This window comes from Passer montanus, unplaced genomic scaffold (genome assembly GCF_014805655.1).
Source record: "Passer montanus isolate IOZ18808 unplaced genomic scaffold, ASM1480565v1 scaffold73, whole genome shotgun sequence".
Classification (NCBI taxonomy): domain Eukaryota; kingdom Metazoa; phylum Chordata; class Aves; order Passeriformes; family Passeridae; genus Passer; species Passer montanus.
Window position 1 is genome coordinate 3,792,099 of NW_024372481.1, and position 18,750 is coordinate 3,810,848.

The following is an 18,750-nucleotide window of genomic DNA, read 5'->3' on the forward strand; positions in this document are numbered from 1 at the left end:
AATACACACTTAGCCAGAAAGGGAGAAAAACTACATTGTCGTGTTAGTTTACAAATTAAAGATTCCCAACTGAAGCAGGTCTCCAAAAGTCTAAAAGATGCCTGGAAACATAAACCAAAGCTAGATTATGGCTTTTATCAAAGATGGCTAAAGCTTAAGACACAAACAGCAATCTCATAGGTATGATACAGCATTTCAGAAAACTCAAATGGAAAAAGCACTGCTCTGTACTACATCCTGTCTTTTTGATTTCTCATCTTTTTACTTTGCAAATTTGAAAATCATTAGTCCTGTGTGCGTGAAACAGGTGAAAGAAACAGGTGGGGTCAAATTTATAGTTTATTATAGATGAAGAAATAAATAACGTTTCTTCTTCACAAAGGTGATAAATAGCACTTAAAACAGTTTTAGATGTAATAGGACTGTTTCTATTTGGATGTTGTATCTAAAATACAAACCATGCATGCTATGCATGCTATCATATGACATTAAAAACAATGGTTATACATCAGCATTTAGGACCAATGGTAAAGAGTCTTTGATCACAAACGTAGCAACAGTCTTAACAATATGCCATTATGAAATTACAAAGCAGTCTGCTACCATTCAAAGACAATTAAACTGACATTCTAGATTGATAATGCATAAACCTTTACATAACATTTTCCATTCAACCAGGTAAATATGCAGAAAATTGTCTCAATTTTCTCTTCAAGTCAGATGCTAGTACCACAGCTTCTAGTAGCAAAGAGGAGTCAGTCAGTTACAGGTCAGCAACAAAGTGAAGCAGCTAAGCAGTATACAGGCTGGTGAAGTTGCTGTGCTCAAGTAATAAGAGTAAAAATACTTTCTAACCTGCATGCAAGTACAGATGTTTGCTGCATAATCTCTTGAGCCTTCCCATATTGTTAATATTGGGTTCCCCAGAGTATAATTTAGTCCTTCACAAAAACAGATTAAGCCTATCTGAGAAAACAAGTGCTTTAACAGAATAAGCAAGCACTGTGCATATGAACCATGACATCGAATTGTTAAGAATGAAAATAGCGTGATACCCATTTTCATACACAGAAGGCAACAGAAATTATTTGGAAATACCTTATCACTTACTGATGGGATTTTCCCTTCCCCTGCCTTTTATGATCCTATTACTTTAAATTCCTATATATATAACTCGGGATTTTTAATCCCTGAAAATTTACAGTAGAAATTACAAATATATATACACCTATATATGTATATATAGTAAAAACCAAATCCAAATGAAAAGGGTTATAGATTTCAAATGCAGACTAAGCCAACAGCTCTGGAAAAGCCACTGCATCTGTAAGGACAAGTTATAGACCCACACCTTTAGAAAAACATGTTTGAGCCAGCCGTTACTGGTCAAATACACTTAGAACAGCAGAAAATATATGTCAGGAGTAGCAACCTTAACCATATGTAACTAGTTAAGCAATAACGTTACCCATTCCCTGCCCTCTTAAGTACTGTTTAAATATTTATTCTGTTTACTGTCAAGTACTAAAAAATTCAATTTGAATCTATCAATTACAAGTTACATGCACATTTATAGAAATAATCACATGAAGGCAGAGAATAAACCTGTTGATCATTCCAGGTGCATACTTGCAAGTATGTTATGCATTGAAAAACAACAGCAAACCAACAAAAAACCCCCAAAAAACCAAAAATCAACCAAAAAAAACCCCCAAACAACCAAAAAACCCAGCCAGACACCCCTCCAAAACCTGAAAAAAAAAATCCCAACAAACCAACAAAAAACCTGCCCATACCACCAGCCTCCAGAAACCACACAAACCAAGCCAAGAATCCCTGCCACACCCCCAAACTAGTAAAGGACTGTAATTAGAATAGGCCTTACTTCTTTGCAAAGCAGGAAACTGAATGTATGCGTGCATTCACTGAACCTAGACAGCAGTTCTCTTGGTACTGTGGAAGTGTTTCATTACTTTTGAACATATTTAAAATATTTATGTGTACTGGATTGCCACTGGAATAAGGAACTGGACAAAAATTACTCTTTGTACTGGCTTCTAAAGCCCAAACGGGGCTTTAGGGACCTTGCAAACAGCTCATCAAAGCCTTAAGGGCTCCATATTGTGTATGTGTGAATTAACTTAGCTATGTGTCTGGGGGTTCTTAAGTTCTAGTTACACTTCAAAGTTGTGGTGATAGTTTTGCTGTAATTCAAATGCATGACAAAGATGACAAGTAGCCCAAAATCTTGCATATCCATTTTGAACAGATTTTTGAATGGTGGTGCACAGGTGTGTGTAATGAAATACATGATAACATAGTGGTCCTTTCTACCCTCAACTATTTTGTGTTTCCATGCATTATTAACCATGCTGGTGAGAACACATAAGTACATTCTAAATTAACTACCTTACAATCTAATGCTTGCACCAATGTAAATGACATTCCTCTAATTTAGTCAAACTAAGGCACAGGGATGAAGTGGTGACCAACACCATTTAGCCAGGAGGAGTTAAGAGTCCTGCTGTTGCCTACAAATCCAGCACATTGGGACAGAAAGTATTTATTGCAAAAACTTAGCCAAGAGTCCAGAATGGGCCTTCAGTTAAACTTAGCCTTAGCAAGTGTTCAATCTGGTAACAATTCTTCCTTCACAGAAATAATTCCTTCCTTCCGTCCATCTGTAGCAACATTTTTCTGTTTTCCATTCAGAACAACACCCATCTTACATAGTAGATTCAAAGATTATCTTTTCTCCTAACCATGAGATGATCAGCAAGCACCAAGAATGTAGCCTACAGGCAGCTTGAACGTCTGATGTGAAAGCAGAAAGGCTTGTGCTTACAGTGGACATGGCTACAGTTTGTGCCCAAGACTATTTTTTAAGTTTTAGAAAGTATATGCATGCACATGCTGGAAAAACAGAGGGCAAACAACATGGCTCCAACGCTGGAGTAAACAACACTACAGCCATCCCAGCAGCCTTCCCACAAGCCTTGTCATCTTACGCCAGTCTTAAGAAGGAGAGGTTCCACAGGTGTGTAAGAACTGTGCCCTTTATAAATGATGCACAAGAGCTTCAGTATCAATACCACCAACTGCCTCTAGTTTTAATTAGCGGTCTGTATAGTAAGGATGATGTTTTGAGATAGAAGCTAGTTCTCCTCACATGAAGAGACATGGAAATCATAGTTGTCTGTTCAGACTACTAAAAACTCAAAGAAGCCACATCCTTGTACAAGGTTGTGTACACTAGCAATTTCACATTATTGTGTTGGTAATTTTTTTTTTTTGGATACAATAAATGTGATAAAGAACTTCACAGAATTTGGTTCCTGTGGCTTGTGGCAAATAAAACTGGAATATTAGTTCCATGTTCTCTGCCTTCTACCTATGTTCTGGGTTGCTCTCATACAGTAACTAGGTAGTAAACGACATATACATGACTGTAAAGCCTCAGCTACGAACTCTAGGTGTCACATAACCCAAACAAAATGTTGTATCGCTCTCTACTTCTTTTGCCACATTAGATATTATCCCTCTACGACACTCTAAGTACAGAAGCAAAAACTTAACAAGGCACTTACTGGATACATTAAGAATGAAGACATTAATTTTTTCTCAGGATTCAGCTCCTTCCTCTCCTATATGAGCAACAGTCTGTTAAGGTCTGGTAGTTCCCAGTGTGACTTGCTTAGTAGCTTGTACCAGACCCATTAAGTCATGCTATAGCATAAAAGCAGCTGGGGCAGGTGGGCAGGGATGCAGTTGCTGGGCTTCCCTCTTCAAATGATACCAATATCCTGTTCCAGGTATGTATCATGAAGCCAGTATGATCTGGTATTGTGCTTCAGTAATCCAGTATCTGTACTCCTTATAGTTCATTTGCTAGATGTCATCAATGCTGTAATTACAGGCAAACCTTCAAAGGGTCTTTCTCTCACACACACAGACACATTCCCACTCCCCCAACACTCTCTTAATTAATGGTAATACTTTACAGCCACTGCTGCACTTCTGATTCAAGAAAATAACTCTTGCTTTATAGCCCTTTCTTCTATAATCATGTTTACGATGTAATGCAAATGCTGTATCTGTATGCATTCTGACTACCATCATAGACAGTTGTCAAGCTTTCTGTCAAGCTTTTATCATTCTTCTTGTTCTCCCTAGTGCTCCAGCTCTAAGGCTAGTCTTTCAGGATACGTAAGTATGTGTTTGCTCAGGTTCTTCAAAACAAGTTTAAAAATCTCCATATATTGTTTCAACTGCTATCAAACAATAGTTAATAATTTTAAATCGTGCTGTGATAGCACAGGTGAACATCTGCAGTATATTTAAAATCCAGTATCCTAACAGGGTAAAGCAAAGTTTCCAGTTAAAATTTTAACTAAAGCCCCAGTTTTGCAACATACTGATAGTCTTCAAAAATAGGCACAAACCAGAAATCAAATACTACATTGAGAGAGCTGTTCTTGGAAAAAGCTGGTTCTTTTCATTTTTAAAAATATGTGTCAGCAGTGACTCCAAAAGTGGATTCAGAAGTGTTTACAACTTCCAGGAAAATAAGTACAATGTGGTACTTTCAGATTGATTTTCTTTAAACCTTATCTGTCCAAATAAATAAGGATAGGGTAGTCTCTGCAAACAACATTCTCAAAAAATAATTACAAATTTTGGTAAATACTTCAATCTGGTACTTCCTTTTAGATGCTTATTAAGGTTCACCCCACACATTTATGAGTGCAAAACCCACTAAAGTAATAATAGCCTTCTGCTCCTAGACTAATTACTATTGAAAATACTGCTTCTTCTGTTGATTAGCTACCCCAGTTGAGAGTAAGAAATTATGATTCCAGGTAAGACCTTGCATATTTTCTTAAGCGAAGCAATTCAGCCATATTATACAACAAACAGAAAAAAAAATCACTTTGCAAAACCAGTTTTACATTCAGACAGATGGCAGCAAAAGGCATGCTTCTCCAGATGATCATGCTTGAATAAAAGTGAAATCATGACACATGGGTGGTATTATGAAATAAAATCAAGGATACAGAAGTATTTCTACATTTAGAACAAGAAACACTTGCTAATAAAGCTAAAAACATCATAGATAAAGGCTTTCATGAAAAAAAAAAACCACGACCAAACAAAATCCTTGCAAAGGTGTTCTAGAGGAAAGGGTTAAAAAAAAGCAAACTTTAAATATAAACTCCTCTTTAACACAGTAAGAGACAAGATCATTGTTGCATCACAGAAGACCTTATTACCACTGAAATTTCAGTCTGCATCCAGTTAGAAAATACAACTATCTGAAATCATTACTTATACTGTTGGTGCAAGTACAGACAGCAGGTAATGATGACCTCTGCATTAGAATCTTTTTGTAGTCAAAGACAATTTGGGTCACCTTTTCTGCCTGTAATGGAAACATCTGCAGATGCACTACAATAGGAGTTTTCCAGTTGATGGACCGGAGTTTTTGTTTCAGGATTTTTTTATTTGTTTGTGGTTTTTTAGTTTTTTCAGTTTCCAATTTTTAAGAAATATTCTGGAAGTTTGTGTGTCCTATAGAAAGGTTCTCTGCCCAGAGATTCTTTATGCCAAAAGTGTTTTCAAGTTTCTCTAAGCAATGAGCCAAGGAAACACCATCTTCATATCTCACCTGATTCTTCAGTGAACATACCACAGATACATCAATTTAGGGCCTGACTCCAGTGTTTGAAATGACCTTGCCTGCAAGCCTTTTTTTTGTCACTGTTGTTGTTTTGTTTTTTAAAGACCGAAAAACCAAAAGTAGTGGTCTGTGTTATAAAATTCCTCTTCCAACATGACGTACACTGTTGTAAAACAACTCATGATAGTAATAACAGCAATTAACTTTGCTGCATGTCATTTAGGTGAGTCAAATTATAAGAAGCTTAGAACAAGTAATACTTTTTGTTTACTTGAGTTTCAGCCTAAATCTCCCATTGATTACCTACTGTTAGAATGCCATGAAAAGTATAATGCTTCATTAACTGAGAAAACATACCTACGTCAAAGATACAAGCATTGCCAAATCAGGGTGTGCTAACCAGAACACAGGTTCCATAAGGATTTATCACCAGTACTTCAGCCACATTTTACTACCAGAAGCAGTGTTTGTGACATTGCCATAGAGCTTACAGAGCTGTAAGAAAATGTGAAGTAAGGAAGAAGGGTTTTAAAAGTGTCTTCATTTTAAGTCAATGATGTCTTCATCATATAAAGAAATCAGCTGAAATGGATAGCTAGATGGTGAGCTCTCCTCCTTGTTTGCTGAAGTATCAGGATCTGAACTAGTAGAAAAATGACGTCTTTCAGAATAGCCTTCAAACGAGCTTGAGATTATTCTGCAGAGAGGAAGACAAAAGTTACTAAAAAACCACACATGGACAGGAAGGAACAATGGCTACCTCTAGATTCAATCAAGTTATCCTAAAGACACACAGACCATTACAACTAAGTTTCCTCCTGTTTTACTCTACTAAAAATAATCAAAAGGCAGTATTAATGAAGCCCTCACCCAGATAATTTCCAAGTAGGAAAATGTATCGAACATAGCTTCACACTGCAAGATATTTTTTGTTTTGTTACTCTCAGTCTCCTGTATCTTGCCAGTATTCTGTATTCTGCCAGTACTCTACACAAACATAGGTTATGGAAACAATGAAAACAAGAGAATGGCACTGGGGTATCCGGGTTCAGGGCAAACTTGGGAGAGTGCCAAACAGACATATGCGCAGTATTTTTTCACAAAATTTATTCTGAAAATACCAACACAAGAGCATACAAAGAAAACGAGAGAGTCTGCACAATGCAGCTGCAGTAGTCCAAATCTTTATAACAGGTTCAGCTGCAGCAGGTCCCACGAAACGCCATTTAGTCTTGGCTTGCTCATTAACATGTCTTTAGCAAAAAGTGTAACTGCTTCAGTACTTATGGTACTCTGATACTTCAACAAACACATTAGCATAAAATGCACATGGATATACGTAGGTTTCAGTCAGCCTTATGCCAACTGAGATAAGCATGAGCAATCAATTCTGAAAATATTTGCAGTCTAACTTAGGCTCTTTTCTAAAGTATATTTACCTGTCACTACTAGATGATCTTACAGCTCCCTGCTTAGGGTCTGACTGTCTTCGAGAAACCTTTTTCAGCTTCTGTGCACTTTCTGTCTTGGGTATAGGCTCATCCAAGAGACCTCAATAAAGGAATATAAGACTTAATACTTTCAACAGAAAACGAAGTATTCATGAAAACAAAGTATTCATGAAAAGGCTAAGGTATCTGTTGCTGGGTTACATTACTAATCATTTCTACCTAGCTTAGAATATGGCCATCTTATACGTGATCAGACAATGGCTATACTATTTGCAAATAACGCTTCCTCACTGTTTCCTTTTTTTATTTTAATAATTTATGAATACTAGCTGCATGTTACAAACCTACCCGTGATGGTGCAAAGATTAGAAAGTATATGTTTGGCAATTGATATGTAACACTGAGGAATGAGGAGAGTTTACCCAACAATTCTTTACGTGTTCTGCTTGCAATTTCTTTAATTTCCATACGAGATAAAGGTAGTGAGTGCGTAACTGGAAGAGAGGTAATGCCACTCGATGTAGTAGTGATGACCTTGGGAGCCAAAGGTGACTTCAGAGGTCGTTCAATGCTTCGCCCAACCAGATTGCTGAGAGGTATTTTGTACAGGTTTTTGCATGGAACTTCACCTGAAACACAGAAAGAAAAAAGAATATTACACTCGCACAACAGAATCAGTTCTTAATTCCAAATGAAGAGTTATAAATACAAGCTATACTTGAGCTGGGCACTTTTTAACTGAAATGACAAAGTTCTTTCTTGCTCTAGATATCTTTCAATACAAATAAGCTAGGAGAAGGAAGAAATAGAACCAATTTGATTTGAAGAGAAAATGAAGATTGACTCTTGGCAACCCGATGAACCAGGAGCGGAACCAGGAAGTGAATTTTTATGACCTGCAGCTGGTACTCTGACTATTACACTGCACTCTGTGCAGTACTTCCTGTGTGTTTTAAAATACTGCAAACATATTGGAGCCTGGATCCCAAGTGATTTAAATTATGACTCCTCCTCTTAGGTAACATAAAGTACCATGTTTTCCTAATTCCTAGAAGAAAAACAAACCAAAGTCCCAAACTTACCATCAAATAAGAAATTTGTGATTACCTTCTCCTTTTCCTATCTGCTAACAGTAAAGCAGCAGATTTAAGGAAGAAAGGTGTACACACATCTTCCATTATTTAGCGGATGTTCCCTCGCTTCTCCTTTATTGTTACACTATAGATTGACCGTTCGTAGATCATATTACACTAAATTGTCTGTGCAAAGCTTTTCAAGGCTTCTTACTTTTATTTTGCAAAACAGCTTCAGCCATTCAGTGGTTATTCAGCTTTTCTTTAATGAACGGAATAGTGTATGTGAAATGTCAAGTTTTCTCACAATTTTATGCCCCTTTTTGCATTATGACTCGTGGTCACATTGCGAAAGAGTCATCAGGATATTGAGGTTTAATTTCTCCCTTCCTACAGAATTTATTTCTTCAGAACAATGCTACCATGTATTCAGAAAAGATACTACAGTACAAAAGCTCAGCTGAGTGCTTTATATGAGTGGAAAATAGAGAATCTCTTGTCCTTCACACTTTCAGGCAGGAACTCACATTTTTTTACCATCTTTACATAAGACCAGCCGCACCAAGATTTGGTAACTGTTGGAACGATCAGAGATCGCATTACCTTCTAGAGAAGGAAGAGATAATTCTGGCTTTTCGTAAGCTGTTGGTGTTTGAGGAGAACTCTTTGAACTCATTTCCTTAGAGCTGCTGTCAGATGATCCACTTACTGCAGCAGTAGCTTTAAAATAAATATCCGACTGAAATGACAAATAACCCATCATTAATACTGTGAGACTTTCTTAACCATCTTCTGATTCTCTTTGTCGTTGATATAAACTAGGAGCAGACACAAAAAATTATTGCAGATAAAGTAAGCGTGTATTTCGGTTTTGTTTGTTATGTTTTTAGCAGCAGCAACTTTTTATGTTAATTAGATCCCAATATATCACAGAAATAGTCAAACGTGATTTTTTCTGTCTTACCCTTGATGCTACAAGTTGAAGCTCACGCACAACTGCTGTGTGGACTAAGTTCCCATTCACCACTAATCGGATCTCAATGGAATCAGTAGTGAAGGCAAGAACATAAGGGAAAGCACAGACTGCAACAAAATAGAAGTTATTTGGCAAGGAAAAATGGTTAAAGCAAAAGTTTCTTGGATGCTCCACGAAAACTGTTCTTGATCTCTTCTGACATGTTCCTTTCTTAAGAAAAGTGTTGTCTAACATACTGGTGTACACCGAGCTACATTGAGCCTGACGAAAATTTCACTCTTCATGCCTGGCAGAATACAGAGGGAATGGAAAATGAGAAACACAAAAAAGAAAGGGGAAAAAAGTTCAACAAAGGATGAACTTGCTACCAAGGCTTCACTTTTCAAAATTAACCAGAAACTTAAGTCAAGTGGCATCATGAACGTAACATGCTTATTCCCAGATTCTCTGGTGGAATTCCACCAGAGCCAAGTGCAGGCAAAAACAGTAGTGAAAAAAAAAAAAAAATCTACTAAAAAGAGATATTTTCTTACCAACAGCATAAGGAACTTGATTCCAGCTGAAGTGGAAGTCATAAGCTGATGGCTGGACAAGTGGAGAACCTCCACTGAAAGGATATACCTTTCTGTATTGACAAACATCTGGAGCAAAATAGAAAAAAGAAGCATCCATCACTTTACATGGTAAGCGACCACCACCCATTTCATAGGGAGATTTTGCAGAAGGGTGGACATTATTCACACACAATCAAATATTCATGTAAAAGTCCCTCTATAGCCAAACAGCTAAGCAAAAGCTGCTTTCACTGTGAACACACTGGAAAGACCAAAATAAAAGACCTACATTTTAATAAGCTGTTTTATTTCACAAAGTAAGTATTACTGTATCAGCAGTTACCAGGTCCCTAACTTGTCTATAGATACAGAAACAGACAAGAAAAATTCAGAAAGCAGTGTCTGCAGAATTGTATCTCTCTGCCCTTCAAGTAGCCATATGTTCATGTAATTGACATTCTTTGAAGACTATTATGCACATGGGTTATTACAGATACCAAGATTTCACGAATCACATAACCTGCACATCTATAAAACAGCTAGTACGACTAAAATACTTGCATTCGTAATTTCTCCAAAATGCATTTAAATTCCAAAGAATGTATTTTGACAAACTTTCAATGAAACGCTAACATTTATTTTCAGATACAGACCTAGACTCCAATAAAAGAAGATCTACATATGCAGGTTGAGCTATTACCATTTCTGGCCTTCCCTAAACACTTACAGTTATAACACAACAGTAGACCAGCTTCACCATCTTCATACACATCAATAGCTGCAACAAAATTAACCTGCAATGATAACGGAAAAGATTAACAAACAGACAGAAGATACTGTGGTTATTACAACTGGGTTGTGACTAACAAGCAATACAATCGGCTGGGGAAGTGCACAACCACAGATAAAAGGGAAAAAAAAAAGAGAGAAAAAAATTATAAAAATAGCTTCTTTTGTCATGTAATTTTCAGGATGTTCTCAAGATGAAAATTAGTTCCTTTGTATTTGGTTCTGTGCAGTATCGAACATTCATAACCATACCACAGTGTAAAGCAATAAAAACATATAACTTATTTAGCAATACAAATTTTGGGAAATAGGATGATTTCAGGAAGCTATGAATCAACATGCTACGTTAAAGATAGTAATTCTTTTCAAAAAGTGATCTTCAAATGCACATCATGACTAGCAAAAAGATCAGATACAACAATTACTGGTTCAAAACCACTAACATTTACAGAGGTCAACAGGGATGTACCTAAGGATTACTGAACAGTCCGAATTTACAACTTGAGAAGCAATGCTGGTTAAACCACAGTATTTTTTACATAGATTAGGCTACATAAATTCTCTTAATTCAACTTTGGTTTTGTCTTTTAGATTAAAAACAAACCAAAACAGCCACAAAAAGTAGGATATCTGTTCAGGAAATGAGATCTTATTAGTGAAATGCATCAGGTTACATTAGACAAATGCTTCCCAAACCATACATACTACTTGGACAGGGAGAAGGCTGAGAGTCTGATTCCATGAACAGCATGACTTTCCTTCATTTAAGATTACTGTGCAGGTCAAGAACCGTTAAGAAAACCTGAACGTTTACACATCATACCAAATGCATTTTGACCTGTCTTTTGTAGTGACTGAAAGCCGTTGCTGCTCTGTTGTCCAGAGAAATAAGCAGGCAACCCATTTCAACACTATAAAAATCACTAGCTCAGCTCCTATTAATTGTCTGCTTTATTTGTCTTCCTGAAAGAAATAAGGATTCTGGTGTGGAAAAGAAATGGGTGGATGGTGATGGTAATGTACTTCTCCAACCCCATTCTTTACTTCTAGTTCCTCTTCATCCAGATTAAGATTGATTCCCAGTGCTGTGGAGACATTTACAGTTGATCAACCATGCCAGGAGCACCTCTTCATCACCAGATCCAAATAAAAATAGACACGATTTAAAAAAAACCAAACTTGTCAGGAAGCATCACATGAAAAAAGTCGTCACTTATCTCATTAACAGCAACAGATTACCTGTGCAAAATCTTCCCCTTTTTTTTTTTTATTTGTCTAAAGCTACATATCCACATCCCTATTTAGAAACTATACTGGAAGTTTTTTCTGAAAACAAAGACATTGCCTAAATCCTACGCCTATGTCCTAGACAGATAGATATTCAGTTATCAGTTGACTGGACAGCAGTTTCTTAAATAGAATGATAAACTATATATAAATTTTTTAGTTACATGCAAATAGGAAAATCTGAATAAGATACTGGTGGTCAACCATTCAAGTTATTTTGAAGCAATTTTTTAAACAATACTGATACCACAAAAATAAAGCAAAAAGCTAACTACTGGCTAAGAAAGCAGAAAAATTAATTTTTGACAACAACATTCCAGAGCCTGAAACACAGGCTTTTTCCCCATATCACATGTTATAACTACCTCTCTTGGGAGTTATCATCATGTATCCCAAAAGGAATAAATATCTCAGAATGTCCTAAAGCAGTGGTTATAGAAGTGAAAAGTAGCACACATGAGCATCTCCATAAATTACACTCCTAGGAAGTCAGCATAGCATGCAATGAGTCTGCAACAAACTATGCTCAGTGGGGGTCTACAAAAAAAGTTTCAATGATGAAAACTTACCCTGTTTGTTTCAACATGATGCAATCTATAGGACTCCCCTGTACTCTCATTAATTAAATCAAACTGATGCCGATATGCTACACAGATCATATTGTCACTGTCTCCAGTAGGTCCATCCACCAGTGTCATAACCACTGGAGGGTCAGAAAGGCATATTTCCTATAACGTAAATAATAGAATTACACTCTTTCTCAAGTTCCTACTGTGGGTGCTGCAGGTACTCTATGACTTTAAAGGGATGTTTTCTAAGCACAGAAGCATAACAAAGAACAAGCAGAAACAATTCTTAAAAAAACCTGAAAGTTTTATTTAGCATATATAACTGATCTGCACCATCTGGCTTCTCACTTTTATTTGTCTGTAGGTTCAGGAAGACGACAATGCATACTCTGCCTTCCCTGCACCCCCCACATTAGCTGACTGCTGCTCAGTGTGTTAAGATAATTAGTAACTAGATTACACATACCCGGATGTACTGGAACTCCTCTACTGGAGATTCAGGAGACGATAGCAGTGAGGTGCTGACTGAAGTGTCATCCGAATTATATTTCTTTGTGACCAGAAGCAGTTTGTTCCGAATAGCTGCAACAATCCTCAGTTCGCTTCCATGGTGAGTATTAATGGCATACAAATGGCAGCCTGAGGAAATAATGTTCTAGACTCTAAGTGGTTGGGATAGGGTCTGATTTTTTTGTTCTGTATTTGTATGATGATTAATAAAACAGGGCTCTGATGGATGACTTGGCAACACAGAATTAAAAACTCCTCAATAGGATTACATCGACTTCCAGGAAAAGACAAAAGCCTATGACCCTTTTGAAATCTACTTTTATCCTTAATCCGAAGTACATGGATTGTCACTATTCTGCAACGTCCAGCTTTTCACAGTAGCTTGCTTCTGAAGACCAGGAAACATTTATTTCTACAAAAATAACGCATAACACCCAGACTAATCTAAGCACTACTGTTTAATAGGGGATGTACCAGTGTGCCAGTCCAGCTTAAAGTGTGCTTTATTTCAGTCTAAGATCCCCACAAAATTCTTCTCATTTGTCCCAACCCTGAAATCCTATTTTTCTCTAAAGCTTTTCATCATCTGCAATTTCCAAGTAACATGGTATTTTTACAACATTCAAAAACGTCATGCCGGACTGTACTAGAGTAATTTTCAAATATAAGTTTAACAAAATTTGAATTGACTTGTCCAAAGAAAAAACTAAAAGCGAACACCTACACCTGCCCAAAGAGAGCTAATAAACTCCTGGCAACTACCAGCATCAAAGCACAGTAGATGTTTTTAACACAGGATAAGGACAACAGTATCACCTTTGGTTCTCTCCAGTTTATTTTCTCTGCAGTCATATTTGCTTCTTATAATTTTTTTTGTCTCTATATCTTTTTGGACAGCACTGAGTCTGAAGACAAGGATACGAGAGTCTTTCCCTGATGTATGGAGAGAACCAGGAAAAAACAAGTTAAAAAAAGAACGTGGTAGTTTGAAATTAATGCTTCCGACGAGAAGCAACAAACAGAGCAAAATAACACCTCTCTGGGGACAGAAAACTTAAGAACTCTCTAGGATTTACAGTTCTAGTAACCAACCCTTTCAGCACAGTGGCCGAGTTTCCCATTAGGTGGTGCTGCACCAAAGAATGATCTGAGAGCTTCCCAACAGTGAAATGCACAATATTTTGCAAATATACAAAATATTGCAAAATAACAAAAATACAATAGATATAAACTACAAGGCAAGAGTAAAAGGGTTAACTTTAAGAGCTGGAACCATCCAGCTGAGAAACTGATAACTGGATCCTCAGAGTTTGAACCCTTCAGGATACAGAAGGGTGTTTTCTAGAAATTTCACAAACTAAGTTTTGATATAACTACACTTGCCAGATCCTCAGAAATGTCAGCCATTCTCCAGGTGTCTTGAGAGAACTGCAAATGGCTCTCATGTAGTTTGAGCTAGCTCTGTAAGATCTCAGGGTGAATTTCACCAGATGCAACCAAACTGGGCAACTCCCAGTGATACAGAAGGAACCATGTTTTTCCCAAAGCTTGGGTAAGCAGAACTTCAGCAAATACTGAGGAAATAGACACAACAGGGTAAAAAATAATAAACCAACCATATCTGTAATGCTTTCCCGAGTTATACACAAAGATCCTGATCTTGCTTTGTGTATTTTCCCTTTATGAAACTCAATCACAGACTACTCTTTTATTGGGTAAAAACTACCTCACTAAAAAATTGCACATTTTATGCACATTTAAGCCTTCTAAACAAGACAAAATTATCATGAGACATATATATCCAGCAATATCTGGAATCATGCAAGAATCCAAGAACAGGGACCTCTCCTACCTTTGTCTGTTCGGGCAATCAAAAGATCCAGAGCTTCCAACACATTCATCTGCTTTATTTGGAGAGTTTTATCAAATACTTGCACTGATGGCTGACCATCTAAAAAAGAAACACACATGTCTTCAAAACCCTACTAAAACTTGCTAGATGCTGGTTTTGAACCATTTCTTTCTTCTAATTAAAGTCTTGGGTTTTTTTCTTACAAAAATTAAGAGGAAAAAAAACCCAAAAAGAACCACACAAAGCTCCTACATGTGCCACACCATCACAGTCAATACTTCCTCACAGGAGAGTTTTATTATTGTCATGAATCAGATTAAGCGTTTGAAATCTAAAAGCGACATTCCTTTGGCAAGTTTGAGAATTATGACCAAGCACTAACTTCACTCCCTCAATCTCACTGGCTTTACGTAGCACACAAAGGATTATAAAGGGGTCAGGGTAGCAATATCATTGCTAAGGGAAGAAGTAGGATTTCGTTGTCACGTAAGCCCTTGGCTTCATGCTCACTATTATCAAGGGCTAAGAAAACCAGACAAGCCATTTAGACACCTCTTGAACCTGGATGTGACCTCCTACAGGTTTTAAGATGGTCAAGAAAACAACATCTGAAATAAGAACACATTCAGAAATCTGCATTAACACTAGCTCCCCAATGTGGCTTGATTCTACTGCAGAACGAACTTTTGCAACTAGGTTACATAAATGTAATAGATTTACTTGGATTAGTAACTATACCCCTACATAAAGATTTACTAACACCTGAACAGTTTATGAACACACATTTTCGAGAAAATGGTCAGATACATAAAAATTGTCACAAAAACACTAGATCATTTACTAACCATCTATTAACAAGATGCCAGCATCTGTAGAAACCAGCAAGGACTGGCCCCAAGAATCTGCACAGACAACCTCATGAGGAAAATTACTGTAGAAAGACTGAGATTCCCAAGGCTATGAAGTAACATAAGGGATACATATTAAGTACACTAAAAAATACAGATAATACAGACACAGAATGTGATGGACAATGGCAATAACATCAATGCTTTTGGCAGGATACATTTCCAAACAGTATATTGTTGGAATTTGAAATATCAAAACTGAAATAATTTTCTCGCAGAGGACTTTCTGCATCAATTCTGGTTTGGAGACTAATAAGTGTAAGACACATACCTGAAATGCTAGAATTAAAACACATGCAGCTGAAACTCAGTGCAACCATCATGCAGTAATTTTTTTCCTTTAAAAATCCCAAAGCTATATAGTTAAAATGTCTGTACCACTACGCATACGCAGTTTGCTTACATTTCACGGTTCAGTTTGTGATGTTTAGTGACTAGCACATGGTAGAGTTAAAACTGCCTTTCTGCCAAATTGTTCTTCCATCCTGTGTTCTCTGAACTTACCTCCCAGAGCCTGCCCCTCCTCTCACAATTTATATATTAGTTGGAATCTCTGAAATTCTAGAAGCACTTCTGAAGCTTCTGTACATAAAACGCACACAGAAGAGTGCAGCTGGCATATTTCACTCCCTAATGACTTCAAAGAAAATCCAAATGAAATAAAAGGAAATGAAAACACAACTGCGTTTCATTCTGAATCTTGTTTCAAATGTGCTGAAATTAAAATAAAAGATGATTGCACATGGAAGATGTCACCTTCATCAAATTTTCTCAGGTATAAAAATGTCCACACTTGCTTTAACTCGAGAAGTGCTTCTGTCCCAAGATCATCCTTTATTAATCTAATAGTGACTGCAGAATCACTTTGACACTGTACCTTTCATCTTTTCTGCTGCAGGATCTAGTTAGGGAAGTAAATAAATATATACCATACTAGATAATGTTTAATGTTGCATAACTTCTCTGACAAATTTACTCACCTCCTTTTTAGAAAAGCTTGTGGTTGCCAAGTTAGCTGTGGTATCCCCTTTCACAGTGGTTTTCAATTTCAACGCCTAATACAAACAGATGTTTTATTTAAACTGAGTTTTTGTCAGCAATACCCAAACTAAAGACTATATTAAAAGGACAATTTAGGACTAGAAAGTGATTCCAGTTTGGAATTCCTATGCCACTTTAAGTAACGAAAAAAGAAGCAGAATTCTCTATCCTCAGCAACGTCACATGGTTACTAGGTATCCTCTCAGCCAAAACCTATGTTGGCTGTTTCTTGGTTAGGGTTTTTTTTTTGTTTACTTGCTTTCTAAATGGCAACTCAGAAAAGAAGAGTCAAACATAGTAACAGAGAAAAACCTCCACCTCAAACTACAGAATTTAATCATCTACACAGTTTACTTTATAATGAAACCAGATAGAGGATCCTCTTGTCAATTACACAAACTTACCTTAGATTTGCAAAACCTTCTAACGAACACTAAGGCAAACTATATATATGTCTGTCTACATATATTGCCAGGCATCCTCTTCAGGTACAATTTTTACAACCTTCATTTAACTCATGTACAATATCAATATTTGTACATATATACCTCAGATGTTACAGATAAATACTTCTATTCATGTTTTATTTTAATGTAACTTACAATAATGTAATACTACAAAACTAGTTCCGGTCACAGAAAACTGCACTAAATCCCGACATAACTGCAAGGTAATCAAAGTCTAACAAAAGGAGTGACACAGCCTTTATAAAGATAGCTGCATACCTTCTAAACTGACCCTACCTGACCAAGCCGAACAAACTCTGCTTGTCGAGCTTCCTCTTTTTTCCGTGTTGATTTTGGGGACTCTGGTAACACATCACTGAAGGATCTTCTATTAAGCATGTTCTAAAACAGAAAATGTTTCTTTCTAACTGCACAGCTTCTCAGGGAAGAAAAACTGCAACTCTTCCAATCCTTCAGTGCTTTACCTTGCAACTTGTCGTAGTTTACCACTGTCACGTTCTGTGTACAGTCATACCACATGAATATGTGACATGAATATATGAAAAAGAAAAGTTTAAGCAGATCTATATAGATAAAAGAAATAAACATTGGTCGAAAAAAATAGCACCTTGTTAGTTTTAGAAGTACTGAACTTATTTTTAGTTAGTTAAGAATCACCTTAAGAGTAAGTCTTAATCATCCAAAGTAAAGTTATTTCATAGCTACCCAGGGGTAAGAATCATCCAAATTTACACATAAGGGAACAAATGCATATTTTATGGTGATGAGACTAATGCCTGTATTTTTAGTACCTAAATTCCCTATTCCCTTGCCACAGGTAAGCTTACATGAAGTATGACATTTTTATGCTTCTCCTCACACCTGGTGAAGAGTCCTGTTCAAAAAGGACTGTCTGTCAGCTTTCATATAACTGTAAAGTAAGTTACACAATAAACAGAATTTAGCTTAATCCTATGCAATTCAGTGCTCTTTAGGATTACAGTCCTTTAAAGTGACAGAACATTCAAGCTACTAGATAGAACAGGACAGCACATGTGAGGGATGCAGAAACTTCTGACTTACATTTCCCTTGTGTAGGTCAGGCATCATGTCTTGGTATAAAGAGCGGATCAGCATGTCTAGAGTGCGCTGACGTTTCTGAGAAAATGTTGGTGTTTCCAAGGTGGCTTTTTCACCGTTTATTACTAAAAGATTATGGAAAAAGTAAATCAACTTGAACAAGCTCCACCAACTCTAGTTTGCTTCTGTAGCAAAACACCTGCTCTGCCCCTATTAATTTAAAATTGTCTCTTTTTTGCCTTTTTTAAGTGAATAACTCCCACTTAAGTTAAAGGAGAAAAATCTGTAATAGAAGAATTCCACAAGGCATCAGAATAAATACCTAACTAATAAAAAACTGAAGACAAACTGCCAGTCAATTTAAGTACTAAACAATTTAAATACGCAAAATGAACAACCAAGCTCCTTTCAGGTCTAATTGTAATCAACGTGGTCAATTTTCAAAAATTCCTTTCTTGCTGATTTAGAAGGGCAAATACGAATCAATGAAAATCGGAACTGAATGATTACAGAATTAAAAAGTGCTGCATAGGCATC

General features: G+C 36.7%; 1 protein-coding gene across 3 annotated transcripts in view; it reads right to left on the reverse strand.

Moving 5' to 3' along the window:
• Positions 1–321: 321 nt before the first annotated feature.
• GARNL3 (GTPase activating Rap/RanGAP domain like 3) overlaps positions 322–18,750 on the reverse strand; it is a 29,353-nt gene continuing 10,924 nt past the window's right edge. For 2 of the 3 annotated variants that reach the window (XM_039730684.1, XM_039730683.1), the window contains 15 exons: positions 18,217–18,338; positions 17,431–17,535; positions 16,627–16,701; positions 15,584–15,695; positions 14,739–14,837; positions 13,703–13,819; positions 12,843–13,015; positions 12,377–12,535; positions 10,459–10,525; positions 9,711–9,818; positions 9,166–9,284; positions 8,805–8,940; positions 7,551–7,757; positions 7,117–7,228; positions 322–6,374 (listed from right to left, as the gene is read on the reverse strand). In XM_039730684.1, the coding sequence (XP_039586618.1) occupies positions 6,218–6,374; positions 7,117–7,228; positions 7,551–7,757; positions 8,805–8,940; positions 9,166–9,284; positions 9,711–9,818; positions 10,459–10,525; positions 12,377–12,535; positions 12,843–13,015; positions 13,703–13,819; positions 14,739–14,837; positions 15,584–15,695; positions 16,627–16,701; positions 17,431–17,535; positions 18,217–18,338 (1,868 nt within the window). In that variant the 3' untranslated portion in view covers positions 322–6,217. The remainder of the gene's footprint in view (positions 6,375–7,116; positions 7,229–7,550; positions 7,758–8,804; positions 8,941–9,165; positions 9,285–9,710; positions 9,819–10,458; positions 10,526–12,376; positions 12,536–12,842; positions 13,016–13,702; positions 13,820–14,738; positions 14,838–15,583; positions 15,696–16,626; positions 16,702–17,430; positions 17,536–18,216; positions 18,339–18,750) is intronic. The other variant, XM_039730685.1, reaches the window with a different exon arrangement.